At 38.2% G+C, this 15380-nt stretch overlaps 1 protein-coding gene across 1 annotated transcript in view; it reads right to left on the bottom strand.

Moving 5' to 3' along the window:
- Positions 1-2534: 2534 nt before the first annotated feature.
- The window catches only part of ldlra (low density lipoprotein receptor a), a 29068-nt gene continuing 16222 nt past the window's right edge, over positions 2535-15380 (bottom strand). The window contains exons 11-18 of the mRNA XM_041777722.1: positions 15154-15272; positions 13139-13278; positions 12860-13001; positions 11903-12040; positions 11515-11808; positions 11081-11161; positions 10832-10995; positions 2535-7681 (exon numbers count right to left, since the gene is read on the bottom strand). Coding sequence (XP_041633656.1) covers positions 7625-7681; positions 10832-10995; positions 11081-11161; positions 11515-11808; positions 11903-12040; positions 12860-13001; positions 13139-13278; positions 15154-15272 — 1135 coding nt within the window. The 3' untranslated portion in view covers positions 2535-7624. The remainder of the gene's footprint in view (positions 7682-10831; positions 10996-11080; positions 11162-11514; positions 11809-11902; positions 12041-12859; positions 13002-13138; positions 13279-15153; positions 15273-15380) is intronic.

Here is a 15380-nt window from a genome sequence, read left to right as displayed (position 1 = left end):
TATACATTTTACAAGGTGTCCCAACTTTTTTGGAATTTGTGTTTTACAGAAAGACATTTGTATAAATCCTCTGACCCCTTTATTATTAAACATGTAAATGTTGAACTGTGACTGTCTAATACTCAGTAAACCCCTCTCTCTCTCTCTGAGGGGCTTCTATGTGCTGACCTGTAGATGTAAACAAAGCAGAGAGGCTCTCACTCTCTCAGGGTTACTACAGGTCATGTGTGGGAGACCCTCTGAAAAACGTGTGTGGTTTTGCCTTTCACTGTGACGACCTGACCTTCCAAGAAAGAGGGCTTGTTTTCCACCGAAGACCTACAAAAGCACAGCCCGCCGACCCCCCCCGTGAAAATACGAGAGGCAAAAAAAGAGAAAAAAAAACTTTCTTTATGTCTTCTGCCATGTCTGCATACCAAAGCTGTTGGATGGAAACAAGGGAAAACGTGGATGAACATTCGTCAAAGCGTCGAGCCTCTCAGGATAACAACAGAGAAGAAACAGGAGGCCATGATTGGACAAATGAACAGCCAATAAGGCCTATTTTAAGATCTCTAAACTCTGAATCATTTACTCATAGATCAGGACTGGACCACAGGAGAAGCCTTTTAAATATGATAAATTATTTTCTCCTTAGCTGAAATGAAGAGAAAAGAACCTCTACACATCTGCAGACTGTTAGCCTAGATAACAAAGCTTCCAAACAACAGACACGTCACTATTAAAGCTACTTCTGCAGGTGAGGATTCAGGAATCTGGTGCATTTAAATTTCTGTTTTCTGTTCGTTTTTCTGCCCTAATCTGAAGACAAAGTCCAACACATGGTGCATTCTGTAACAGTGAAGATGTTAGCCATCCATTTCTGGAGAAAGGGGGGAAGAAGAGGAAGGGTCTGCTGGTTCTCAGCTGGTCTCCAGTCAGGACTCATTACAACCTCCTTAACAACAAATCACAGAGTTTCGTACATTTCTTAATAAGATAAAATGGTTAAACGCAAAATGAGGCCGTTTGGATTTAAGATGGAACAAAAGATGGAGTCATATCCTTCAAAATAAGAGCACATCTTGGACTTTTCTCCACTGTGTTACTATTGCTGGTTATCCTAAATTAAGTCCTAGCCTTTATATTAAAATTGTCTTTATTTTTGGTCACATTCTAGTTATTTTTCACCCTCATAGTTTCAGTCTCAAAAACATTTTAGTCTAGTTTTAGTCAATAAAAGTCCTAACATTCGAGTCTTCACTTTGAGTCACATTTCTTTTCTTTGTACGAATTAATCAGCCAAATTGTAAAATGGATATAAATCTATTGCACTTACATGCAGGCCTGCCCCCAGAGCTGCCTGGGCCCTGAAACCCCCAGAGAACTGGCCCTCCATAGCTGTGAATATTGGTATTATCAATGCACGTGTTCAATCAGTGGCATTGGCGCTAGCGTCCAGGCTAACAGTTACTTCATTCTGGAGCTAAAAAATGTGTCCAGCTATAAGTTCTGATGTTGAAATTATCTATGCATGTCATTTTTAACCAGTTTTCATCACTGTTTTTCACCCACTTTGCCACACTTGTTTCCACATCAAACCCATTCCACTACTTTAAGCCAATTCTGCTTCTTTAAACTCATTTCACTACCTTAAATGCCATTTGTTGCCACTTTTTAACCACTATACATCATTTTCACTACCCGTTTTGGCCACTTTTTAACCACTTTTCACCATTTTGGCCACTTCTTGACTACTTTTGACCATTTGTATGATGCGTTTTGGCCACTTTTTGACCACTTCTCACCATTTTGGCCACTTCTTGACTACTTTTGACCATTTGTACGATGAGTTTTGGCCACTTTTTGACCACTTCTCACCATTTTTACAACCCATTTTGGCTGCTTTTAACCCCTTTTCACCATTTTTAACAAACAATTTGCACTTCAGATACATTTTGTCTCTTTGCAACCACTGTATACCATTTTAATCAAACAGTTTTGCACTTCAGATCAATTTTTGTCACTTTTTTAACAATTTTTTTTTACCTTTTTGTTGCCAACTTTTGACACCTTTTTACCTTTCTTTACCCACATTTTCTGCTTATCCCTTTTTTTTACATCTTATAACCACTTTTTTGCCACTTGCAACCCACTTTTGCCACTTTTATCTGCTTTCACCAATTTTTGCCACTTTTAGCCATTTTTTGCCATCCTTTCACCACTTATTCCTGACAATTATAAATGTGAAATTTTAACTGGAACCATGGATGCCATGTCTTGCAGACTAAAGAAGAGAGAGACCAATCAGCTTGTTATCCTGGTTCAGTTCTAAAGCCTGCATCTGATGATCTCATCTGGTATGTTGTTCATGTTCTACTGTGAATAAAATATGGGTTTATGAGATTTGACAATCATTGTATTGTTTTTATTCACATTTTGCAAAGCATCCCAACTTTTTTGGAATTAGTGTTTTACTTCTGCAAGGCTTGCAGACGAGTAGTTGACAGAGGAAAAATAAAATGTCTTTAAAAACAGACTCCACACAGCAGTGATTCTATAATAAATAGAAGCATTTATTTATTTACATCAAATGTTCAAAGTTTACAACAAAGTCTAAATCGATATTAAAACCAGAAAACAGTGAAGAACAAATATGTACATTTATGAACATTATATTTACATGATAAACCTGCACCATTAGTCTGTGAATTTAACATGACTCTATGTACAGATACAGAGCACGTATGGATGTTTAACTAACAATCCCCACAGTTTAATCACTACAGAAACTATTTAAACTGTGACGTTAGCCTCCACAGCCCCTGCTAGGTGTGCCTGTGCTTTGAGATTAAGGCTTGATTTCAGGTGCGTTTGCTCATAGGCAACAGAAAAATTAACGGAACAAAGACATGACGAGTTTATGAAGGAAGCAGAGATGTTTTATAGGACAGTAACGATCTGTTAACAGACTTCAGTCTGCAGTGTTGTTCACACACCAGGTAAACTGATTTACATTAGGAACAAATAAAGTTTTTGTTTCTTTATTGTTGTTTTATTTGTCTCCGTCTTGTTATACTGCTCCATCTTTTATAATTAAATAACAGTATTGTTAGTATTGATAAGGGCTTTCTCAAAGTTAGCAATAAAGGAGGGTTTTTATGTTTTTTTAAGGGACTTAAAGTTTTGCATCCATACAATTTAGATTTCTCCATTCTCCCATGATAGCTTGCAATTTGCAGTTGTTTTTTGTAATCTTGACTTGCTTATCAAAATATCTTGTTAATATATTTTAAAATGGTAAATTAAAGTTATTTTGTCTAGATTTACACTGATCTTAATATCTTGAGATACCAATGCTGGATTTCCAGTAATGATGGGTAAGTTTAGGTCCAAGATTTCAAGGAAAAATTAGCTTTATAAAAAAAAAATTTCATCTTTGCTCCATGTACATCCCCACAGTATTACTTATCATGATTAAGCCATCTGTGACAACACAAATAAGTTGAGAAAATATCCAGAAAACTACCTCAAGAAAGCAGTCATCTCAGGAAAATGGAGTAAAATAAATGATAAAAATTGATATGGGCTTCTGCAATCAACCATTAATACAAATAACACATTTGAAAGGCATGTAACACCGCCACATCACAGACAAATGACAACAAACATGCTGATTTTATACAAATCTACTAAGTTCAATAGCACCAACATGAATAATTAAACAATAAATTTCATTAAAAAGGCACACTTTTGTAAGAAATACAAATACATGAGCTGAAACAGCTGGTGAGAGTTGCGTACCAACACCCATGAAGGGGCACATGGCTCTGTTTTCGAAGGAATTCTGGTCTAAGGCAAGTTCAAGTTCTGGTCCTGAGGGAGGATGTAAATAAACACGTGTCGCGCTACAGAAGCGTTAGCGTTGACCTGATTGGTCACATGTGGTTGTTTCAAAGCTTTTCAAGCTCTCAGGAATGTACCGGCCCTCCCTCCCAGGGGAGGCATAGAGAGGGAGAATTTAAAGATGGCCCTCCAGCACACCGGGATGAACACAAATCAGGGGAAAGTATCTGAAACTCTCCAGCAGCAGACAGCTGCTGGGAGCGTGCTGTGACCATATGGTGCAGGCTATCACCAGATAAATCAAGGCTAAAACACGGTACGGTCGTGTGTGTTCTATAAGGTCAACTACAGCAGCGTCTTTAGGTCCCTTTGGAGGATATTTTCCCTCCATTACTGAGGCAATAGCGGGGTTAAAACTCAAAAACAGGCTTGTTGAGGTTACACAGGTTAGCTTGGCACATGCTGAGTTTATGACAAACGATTCATTAAACTTTAAAACAGAATGGCCGTGAAATATCAGGCTCTGATAGAGAAATTTGATATTTGGGAAAGTATTTAGTCATTTTGTTGGCTTAGAGCTAGTTGAGAAAAAACTCATATCTGTGGTTACACAATGAGCTAACGCCAGATGCAAAATTGGACTCCCTTAAAAGAAGTGAGATCCAGTCGGACTAAATGATTGGAAAAGCTAGCTTTTGTTCCATCAGCCTGTAAAACCCTTACATTATTAAATTAAAGAGCTTTCTAGCTCATATTTTATGCTAACATGAGCTAGCTAGCCCTTCAACTCACCAGTCAATGAAAAGCACTATGTTATGGTTAAGTATAATTTTATTTCACTGATGTTTGATAATATTGATAACACCCTTCAACCTTTCGTTTTTTGCAAAATTAAGCTGACTAAAATGAATTAGCGTAGCTTAGCACGAAAAACACAACAACAGTTACCAGTTTTGCTAACTTTGTGCAAAGATAAGTTTTAAAGATTTTAAATCCAATCTGGTCAAACTAACACTACTATAAAAGTGGTTTTGTAATTGAGCAGTCCATAAACTAATAAAAAAAAAAAAAAAAAGTTTATAAAACATGTTTTAGGCTAACCTGAGCTAGTTAGCACTTGGCTACAGCTCCACAGTCAAATAAGTGTACTGTTTTTTAGAGAATAGGTGTCTTTCACTGAGAGCTCCATGATAAAACTGACTACACCATGATCTTTTTTTGGTGAAATTAATTAAAAGGCAACAGGGTTTGTGTAGCTTAGCTTAGCTTAGCTTAGCTAGCTAGCCTGGCTTTGTCCAGATGAAACTAAATCTACCAGCAACAAAATTCAAAATTCACTTTTGAATATGTAATTTTCTTCTCAGAGCCTAGACCACTTATCATGATTGATACTATTTGGCCATTTCATGCTGGTGTTTACTTGAAATATTTTCATGCTAACGTGACGTGCTAACGTTTGTTAGCTTTCTCCTACAGCTTTGCGGTCAAATGAAGAGTATAAAAATTTAAAAAGTGAGCGGATTAGCTCATTTTGATGAGCTGTATGATGCCATTTTTACGTCCGTCTTTTAGATATGTACATGAAGCAAGAAACAGGGTAGCATAGCTTAGCATGAAAATCAACAATTAAGTTGCCCGACGTTGTCTTAAAGTAACAAAAACAAGAAAACCTACAGAATTTGTGTCATAGAATGTTAAATCTTGTTTAAACATTACTGAATAAAACCACAAATGTAGCTGTTTAACATTTATAATGCTTGGCTTTATGTTTTATTTCCTTGTCCAGTTTTTGTTGCATTGGGACAGAGTCAGGCACACTCGGTAAGTCTCCTCCAAGCAGTCTGGTTTAGTCTGCTACAGTACAGCACGCAGTTAAATTTGGTAACAGGTTCCATAATTTTACTGGTGAATAACTGATCCGTACCGTTCTTCTTTTCTGGCACCCTTCTGTTACGGTACAAAGGGTACTTATCTGACTAAACGGTGGGGTTTAGAGTCAGTCCCTTGATTAGTCAAAAGACGTCCAATGTGGACCTATAAGGGTATGGTTTGCTGTGGAGACACAAGCAAGATCAGGGTTTCCCATACCAAACTGTACTGAACCAAACTAAACTGATTGGTGGAGACAGACCTTATATCTCATGTTTCCCTCCTTTTCAACGTTAGCTAGGCTAGCAGCTGACCAGCTAGAGCCAAGCATTTAGAGTTTTCAGAGTTTAAGAAAGCAGTTAATATTGTACCATTAATCTACAAAAATAACAAAAATATATATATTTAGAAAAAAAACTCATTTGTGAATTCTCCGTCTCTAAAATTTCACAGTTGTGTGATAATGGGCTCAGTTAAACTGGCGTACACAAAAACAGACACACAGTGGCTTTTACAGTTTTTCCAGTCAAATCATCAGAATCCCAAAGAAAAATAATGCTAAAAATCTATACTCCCTTTAAGGATGTTAAATCCAATGTTGATCATAACCACAATGATCGGAAATTTTATTTATACGTAAAAAACGCTAAGAGATTACTGACCGAAATTTGATGTTGATAGAAATAACTAGCTAGTGGCTACTGTTCAGTAGAACCATACCTGAAACTACGTAACCCACAATCCATTGGGATTCATTTTATTTGTTTTGAAACCATAGAGTTAACCTTTATCGACAAGTATCTCTATTGTAGTGACTACATTTTTAATGATAATGTCACATGTCATAGTTTGTCATCAATAGTTGACAGCCTTGGTTCATGGGCTTGCTAGACATTTTCACAGTAACCTGAGACCCCACCCATTAGAGACGTCATTGTGACACCAATGCATTGTGGGTGTTGTAGTATTTTCTGGCTGAGATCAAGATTAAACTATGATTTTCTTAAAAAGGAGTTGATAACTTGCAAACTTTTGCCTTCTACAGGAGTATGTATCATCGTTTTACTCTCAGGTTGTTTTCGGTAAGTCTGACTTGGAAACTTCCAACAATATGGCTGATAATCAAATCCTCGATGGAGAAAATGAAGGGGAATTTTACTTCTGGAACCACACTGCTTGAAAACACCCATGGGCGACCTTGGAGGTCCAGACTTTCTTAGAATTACGATGCCCTGCTATTATGTAACCGCCACAGCAATTAGGCTAACACCTCCGCCGATCTTAAAGGGAATGGTTTGCTGCGGAAACACAAGAAGATTTCCCATACCAAACTGTAATGAACCGAACCAAACTGATTGGTGAAGACGAAACTTAAATCTTCTGTTTCCCTCCTTTTCAAAGTTAGCAACGCTAACAGGTAACTAGCTACAGCATCATGTATAGCATTTAGAAACTTACATAGTCAGGAAGGCAGTTAATATTGTACCATGAACCTACAAAAATAACAAAAAGAGATATTTACAACAATCATTTGTGAATTCTACCTCTCTAAAGTCAAAGAAAATTCACAGTTGTGTGATAAAGAGCTCAGCTGAACTGGCGTACGAAAAAAGAAGACAAATAGTGGCTTTAACAGTCCCCCAATAAAATATCATCAGAATCACAGTTATACAAAGTAAAAAGGCTAGATTGTCTGCTGATTTGGTATGATTTGTTGAGGAATACATTGTTAACCTGATAGAAGTAAAATGTGCAATTTGGTCACCCTGGTTTCTTCACTGTAGAGCACTTGCTTCTCTGTGAGGATATAATGGTTTCTCTGGTCCTGGCTTTGACTCCCTTCTTTGTGCAGTGTGAGGTAAAAATGCAAAAAGGACCTCTAAAGTAGCTTATCATCAAGGCTCGTCTTCCCACTCTCCTTGGCCTGTTTTCAGTTTTCTGTGAAGGCTGGGTTGTCTGCCTCTTCAGTGAGGCTCACAGCTTGTCTCTGATAGGAGAGAAGAAACAAATGTGGACATTAGACACAATATGCTTCATGTAGAATAAATAAATGGGGCTTCTGAGGGAGGAATTCTGTTACAAAGGTGAGAGCACGTTTATGTGCACGGTTTAGGTCAGCTATGGTTATCGCTCTACGTTATTTAACTAGACCCCTGCCATGGTCTCAGTACGTGGGTTAAGTAGAGGTGGGGATGTGCCCCCTTTCAGCTACTGGATTGCTTTCTCCTGACCTTGCTAACAAGTCAGCAAGCAGCTAACTGTTGTATAACAAATACATAGACAAGAAGAAAAAGAAAAAAATTTAAAAAACATAAACAAAACCAACTGTTTGTTTTCTGTTTTTCATTTTACATTCTCTGTTTCTGGTTGTTTTTTATTTGAAAACTATTTTTTAAATGTAAATGAAAAATGAGAAACAGATAAAGAGAGATGGAAACAAAGAACAAACTGGAAAACAACCAAAAAAAAGAGTACAAAAAAATGAGAAATGTGTGACTAGAAACTAAAAACTGAAAATGATCTCAGACTGCATTAGAAAGGTGTGTTACCCTGAATTTCCACATACTCCACCTGCACTGTGACCTATGGTGCACGCACTATCATCTCATTTTGGCTTCAACTGAGTACGTTAAAAATGAAAAATGTCCATATTTTATAGAAATGATGTGAGGTTTCATGTCCGGTGGTATTTTCCCCCCAAAAGATAACTTTTCTTTAACAATGGCGTTCTATGACCCACTGACTAACCAGACCCTGTAGCTTGTGCTACAGGTTGAGACATAAAATCAAGAATGCAGGCTGCAGACATCAGACATCCATAAACACTCCTTTGCATAATTTTACAAGTTTAAGAGTCAATACATTTTTAGAGTTGAAATTATTGAACTGCAATGTTTGTGATCAATTTGGATATCTATGACCAACAAACAGCAGTTACAATTTATCTTATAAAATGGCTAAAGTCAAGTTGAACATCTTTGTCAGTCGTTTACATATCTGTATTTTTCCCCTAGCTAACTGGATGCTAGTTCAAATTAAATCCTCATTACTAAATATACACATCATATATCCATGTTTATGATCAATTACAAGTTTTTAACTGATAACTCTGTAGTCAGGATGGGTACAGATGGCATCTGCATTTATGGATGTCTGCAGCCAGCTGCCTCTCCATATTGTTAATGTAGTGGTGATTTACTATCAGGAGTCCATGCATTTGAAGCTTGAAGCTGCACATTCTTCTTCCTGTTGGAATCAATCTACTCTACGTGCATTGTTGTGATTTGGCTGTAGCCTTCACTGGAAATAGACCTGGCGCTTACTATGTGAAGTTGAGTGGAGTTGTGTGCCAGAGACAGACCTGAACATGTGCAGTGGAACTAAAAAGACTGACTAGAAATGGAGCAAGGTATTGCACTTTCTCAAAGATGCAAAGAAAGCTGATAGAAGCTACCTGAAGTCATGGGCAGAGGACATTTGCATTCAGTAGCTTGGGATATGTGCAGGAGAAATTACGAAGACAAAAAAGGACTAAAATTGCATGCCAGGAAGTAAGTGCAGAAGTTGGCCTGCCTGTTTGTCTTATCTTATAATGCCTTTAACTTTCACTTAAATGGATAAATATATTTCAAACAGCGAAGATGATTCCCATAGAGATGAATGCACTTCCGGTTGGCTTGCCTCATTCGGCTCATCAGACTTAAGGGCATTTCATTTGCTACCATTTCAGTCCATCTAGCACAGTGTTACTCAACCCTGCTCAACCAAAGAGCCAAATTGTTGAAAACTGCCTTTGCAAGAGCCACGACCTAAGTGGTGAAAAGTGGCAATAAAAATAAGTTCAAGGTGGTAAAAATGGTCAAAAAGTGGCAAAAATGGATGAAAAGGGGCAAAATAAGCTGAAAATGGCCTAAAATGAGTGAAAAGTGGCATACTGGAGACAAAATTATCAAGAAAGGGCAGAAATTAGCAAAAAATAGGTTAAAAGTGACAAAAAAAGTGAGTTATGGGTGGCAAAAATGATCAAAAAGCAGGAAAAACAAAGCAAAAAATTATTGAAAAGTGAGTAAAATTAGCAAAAGGCAGCAAAAAGTTGGGGAAAATTAGCAAAAAGGGGCATTAAATGGCAAAAGGCAGCTTAAATTGGTGAAAAGTGGCAGGAAGTGTTTAAAGTTGCCATAATAATAATAAGTGTAAGGTGGCAAAAATGGATAAAAAGGCACAAAATATGCTTAAAATGCCTGAAAAGTGGCAACATGGGTAGAAAACTGGCGAAAAAAAAGGCAGAGAGTCACAAAAGTGGGTCAGAAGTGACAAAGAAGTGAGTAATGGGTGGCGAAAATGGTCAAAAAGCTGGAAAAACATAGCAATAGCAATAGTGAAAAGTGACTTAAATGAGTAAAAAGTTAGGAAAAATTAGAAAAAAGTGGCATTTAATTGGAAAAATGCAGCTTAAATGGATGCAAAGTGGCAGGATATGGTCAAAGTGGCAATAATAATTAGTATAAGGTGGTAAAAATGGGCAAAAAGTGGCAGGACATGGGTAAGACGTGAAGAAAAAGTGAGTTACAAGTGGCAAAAATGATCAAAAAGCAGGAAAAATGAAGCAAAGAATTAGAGAACAGGGACGAAAATAAGCAAAAAGTTATGAAAAATGAGCAAAAATGCAGCTTAAACGGGTGAAAAGTGGCAGGAAATGGCAAAAAGGGGAAAAATTACAAATAAAAACATAGGCAAGGAGCAGCAAAAACTGTAAACAAGTGGCAGAAATTAATTAAATTGTCAAAAAAAGGAAAAAAGGGGCAAAAAATTACAAATAAGGGCAATGGAAATATACAGAAAAAAATAAAGGCTTGACAATTAAGTTTGACAATTAAAGCCTACTGTATAAGTGAGGGAAATAAACTGACTTGTGACTTGCAATGCATGATTCCTGAAGTCAAAGTTTCCCCCTTTTTAAGGTTTTCTGGGGGAATAATATTTCAAATTAAGGCACAAAAGAGCCACATGTGGCTCAAGAGTCACATGTTAACACTGGTCTAGCATGTTGTATTTTAAAAGTCCAGTTTTGACTGCAGCCACTCAGTGATCTGACTTTGGCTAACATATCTGGCTGTTCACTCAGGTTTTTACTCACTTTTGGGTAGCAGTAACCATCAGGGCTGTGGCTCCTCCAAATGTGAACCTGGTCCTCTGTGGTTTTCTGATAGACGGGGTTGTCAAAGTGAATTGTGTTGGTGTTCTTGAGTCTGTAGTTCCTCCATAGCAGCACTCCTCCGACAGCAACAATGCAAACAATCGCTGCAGAAGAGAGACATTACAAATTTAAGATGCTGTTATATTGTTTATTTTTATCTGGGTAAAGGTGACGTCTAATGCTGCTCACCAAGAGGTAAGATGATATAGAGAGCCAGCGGGGTAGTGGATGCAGTACTGGGGATAACTGCTGCAAAATCCGGTTTGGATTCTGGAAGGAGGTAAAACCAGAGAAGGAGTTAATCATATATACCGCTAGAGTGAATGTCAGCAGGGGGCAATGCACTCAAAAGACCTCTCTGCTTGTTTTCAATGAAATACCCCACTGACCCAAAAACGTATAGACTGTGTACATAAGACGTCAGCTGTGTCCTCAAAAAACACCCTGCTGGTTATATCAGTGGAGGGAAAACACAGATCAGTTTACAAAAGAGCAAAAGTTGACCATGTTTCACAGGGTTAGCCTTTATGGTTAACTCGAGTATTCCTACACAAACTAAACGTCTCAGCTTGCTTAAATAATAAAGGAGGGCAAAGATTTAAATTAAAGTCTGTGGTTTTTACCTGTAGTTGTGACTGGAGACACAGTGGTGGTCTGGACGGTCTTGGACTTTTCTGGTTTTGGTGGGGAGGTCTTTGGTTGAGGTGTGGTGGTCTTCAGAGGAGCTTTGGTGGTACGTAGGGGAGGCTTGGTTGGAGCTCTGGTGGTCTTAATGGGCACTGTGGTTGTCTGGACCTGGACCTTAGGGGTGGTGTTGATCTGAGGCTTGGCTGTGGTGGTGTCTGGTTCTGTTGGTTGAGGAGTCGTGATGACTTCAGGAGCTTGAGGCTCCGTGGGGGCTTCAGGTGTCGGAACAGCTGGTAAAAACAAAGACAGACAGAAGTTATGATGTTCTAGTCCATATCATACCACTGTGTTTTTGTCTTTCACGTCTTTTGATCTCTTACATACCAGGCACACACGTCCTCATATCTCGAGCCAGCATCATGTTATCTGGACAAACACAGGTGTATTTTGGAGGATGTCTGCCCACCTGTGGAGCTGCCAGACACATGAACTCACAGCCGGATACCTGGCACCAGTTTCTACCTGCAATGGAAAACACGTGCCAGTGTTAGTCTGGTCAAAGTGCAACGCATATTTCATTTTACCACAGTAATAGTTCGATATTTTAGGAAATTAAACCTGATCTTACAGCTGGTTTACATTTTGATGAAACTGATACCCAGTTTAGACAAAAAGTAACAGGAATTCATATCCATTTTGGGCTTCAGATACCAGGTGGTAATCCTTTAGACTTTGTGTGGAAGCATGGAGGTGGTCTGATATGTTTTTATCAGGGCTGTTTGCTAAATCTCTTCTTTTGCACGCTCTAATAGCTGCTACCTGGCAGCCAAGATGTAAAAACAGCGGTTCTCTCAGGAAGACACTCCACCAGCCACGTCAGGCCGTGCTTGGCATAGAGCAATGGCGTAAAGTGCCTAAGCGCAGCACATCCAGGTGCATCTGGCCACCACTGATGCAGTTTTGTTCATAGAAAATAACAACATGATTGTTTGGATGCTTGTGGACAATGCTAGTAAACTTTTGGCTTGATTGAGGTCAAAGCAAATGTCTCCTGTTGAAAAGCACAGGAACAACAGGCAGGGCAAACATGATTGATCCCTCCTATTCCTGTTCCCTATTGGTTGGTTCACCAAAAAATCAAGGAGCAGAAAAATATATTTTGAGTGTGCAGATAAAGTTTTGTACATGCATGGAAAAATGGGAGCCAAATATCTGAGTTCTTGAGTTTTGCAATAATAATGACACCATAGACAAAAAGGACACATGTAGCTTCCCATGTTTTGCTTGATATAAGAGAAATTTTCCCCTGATGTGAGTATGGTGGATGGGGTTGTCTCCTACCAGCAGGCTGTTTGAGGTTGTGGTACAGAATAATATCTTCTGGTGATGACAGATGCTCCGCCACAGGTCTAATGTCGTCACCCGTCAGCCTGTTTGCACTGAGGATGGCGTTGTTACTGACGTCTGTCCAGAAAACTCTCTCCTAAGAGCAGAAAAAAACAGTCAATATTTACAGCAGCAGAGGAGACGAACACGTGTTATGAAGAGTTTATGGTATGTAGTGTTTAACATGCTGCAGGTGAATGCGTGACAGGATTTTATCAGGTGGTAATGATCTACCTCAAACACAGTCAGACCCAGAGGGTGAGCCAGGTTATGTTCATCGATGATGAGGGTGTGTCGACCACCGCCCTGAACGTCGATACTGGAGAGGGTGTGGAGCTTTGAGTCCACCCAGTAAAGCCGCTGGTTCAGCAGGTCTGAGGAGGGGGAGAAAGAGAGGACAGGAGGGGGGTCAGAGGTCAGACCAGAGTAACTTCCAACATTACCATAAATCAAATTAAAAGACGAGGATTTGAGCTAATGCAATAGTGAAAAGAAGAATAAGCAGACCTTAGGCTTTGTTAAATGTGTACACTGAGCTTAAAATGGTTAGCTTAGCTTGGCAACTTTCTAAAAGATTTCTCAAAGCGTTTCTTGTTTGAAAGAAACTTTCTCCTGAGCACACAAAACTTTCTTTCAAATATGCATAATTGCATAACTGCAATCTTTTGGTACACAGAAAACTGATGCAAACAGATGTCTGTGCAAGACATGAGCAAAAAATATCTTTAATACTGTGTTTCCATGCTTTCTCATAAGCATGGAAGTCTTTCTCAACATGCTTAAACTTTATCGTTAACATAACTTTCTCTAACTTTTCTTTGTGAGTTCACAAATCAGTCATATGAGAACATAACACTTTCTTATAACATGTACCTTTCTCATGAACACATAAAAATTTCTCATTAACATGTTAAGCTTTTTTTTTAAGCCCTCAAACTTTCTCATGACACTGAACTCTCTAAATGAGACACAAAGCGTTCTATTGATTTAGTAAAACTTTCTCAAAGCCACATAAAAATTACTAACGACTCGGTAAAACTTTATCACAAGTCAGTAAAACTTTCTCATGGATCAGTAAAAGTTCCTCATGACTCCATAAAACTTTCTCATGGCTCTATAAAACTTTCTCATTATACATAATACTTTCTCATTTACACAAAACTTTCTTGTAGCACATAAAACTTTCTCATTGCTCTATAAAACTTCCTCATGACTCAGTAAAACTTTCTTATGACTCTAAAAAACTTTCTTGTGACTCCTTAAAACTTTCTTATGACTCAATAAAACTTTCTCATTATACATAAAACTTTCTCATTTACACAAAACTTCCTCATAGCACACAAAACTTTCTCATGAACACAAAACTTTCTAGTGAAGACATATTCTTCTTAGGAGCACACAAATATTTCTCATAAGCCATTGAAAAAGTCTTTTCTGAACCTAAAATTGTCCTGTCATTACCTGAAAATTTCTTTCAAGCAGGCAAAACTCTCTTCTGAGAATATGAATCTTTCTGTAAAGCCTGTAAACTTTCTCATCAGAACACAAACGTGCACAAGAAGTTTTCTCATGAGCATGGGTTACTGTCTGGTGTGCAGCTGTTCTTCCAAACATTAAGCTCTAGTTCTTAGCATTGCACAGGCTGATTCTGGGCTATTTTTTTTCTTCTTGACTGAGATTTAAAATCGGTTCTTTCTGCTTACATCCAAGTGTTCATTAAGCTGTACTGACCACATACAAATCAATGCTTTAAATTTACTACACAGAGCTTTTCCTCACCTTGAAAGCAAATTATGACTGAAGCATGACTTGGTTGTTAAGTAAGTAAAAGAGTAGTACTTGGTCAGGTGATTTGCAATAACTTTGTTTATGATATGTTTTTTCATGTTTTATTGGTACTCCTCACTTTCACTTAACTGCTATCATGGGTCATTGACCCTTAGAGGCAAAAGGACTGTGCAGAGTGAGCAGTAAGACCATGAACAAGCTCTGTCACTTCCATAAAAATTAATAAAGTTGAGGAAGACTGCCAGAATGCAGAATAGCTAAACATAAAAAATGTAAATCCCTGCAGCGGTTAACCTTTGAAATGGAAATTTGATTTTATGAATTGTACTTGCTGCTTATTTTACTTTGGTTATTTCAAGCCATGCAACAAATTTAAATAAGGGGATAATACACATATCTTTGCATTTTTAGCCTGTGAAATAGAGCTGGAAATAGGAGAGAAATTTAATGCTTGGGTTTACCAAGTGTGATCCCATTAGGCCACTCGATGTTGTCGGTAACCAGAGCGGTGCGGTCTCCTCCATTCAGACCTGCCTTCTCTATCTTAGCAGGATTCCCCCAGTCAGTCCAGTAAATAAAGCTGGAAAAAACAGATATGGATACAGTTTAAGAGCAGGAATTACATTTCTACTTTGTTTTTCTGCAGAACAAGGTTGGTTGCTTAACATTAAGTCTGGTTGTGCTCAAC

This window comes from Cheilinus undulatus, linkage group 21 (assembly GCF_018320785.1).
Source record: "Cheilinus undulatus linkage group 21, ASM1832078v1, whole genome shotgun sequence".
Taxonomy (NCBI): Eukaryota; Metazoa; Chordata; class Actinopteri; order Labriformes; family Labridae; genus Cheilinus; species Cheilinus undulatus.
Note: the sequence above shows the minus strand (reverse complement) of the source record. Positions and strands in the feature narration are given on the sequence as shown.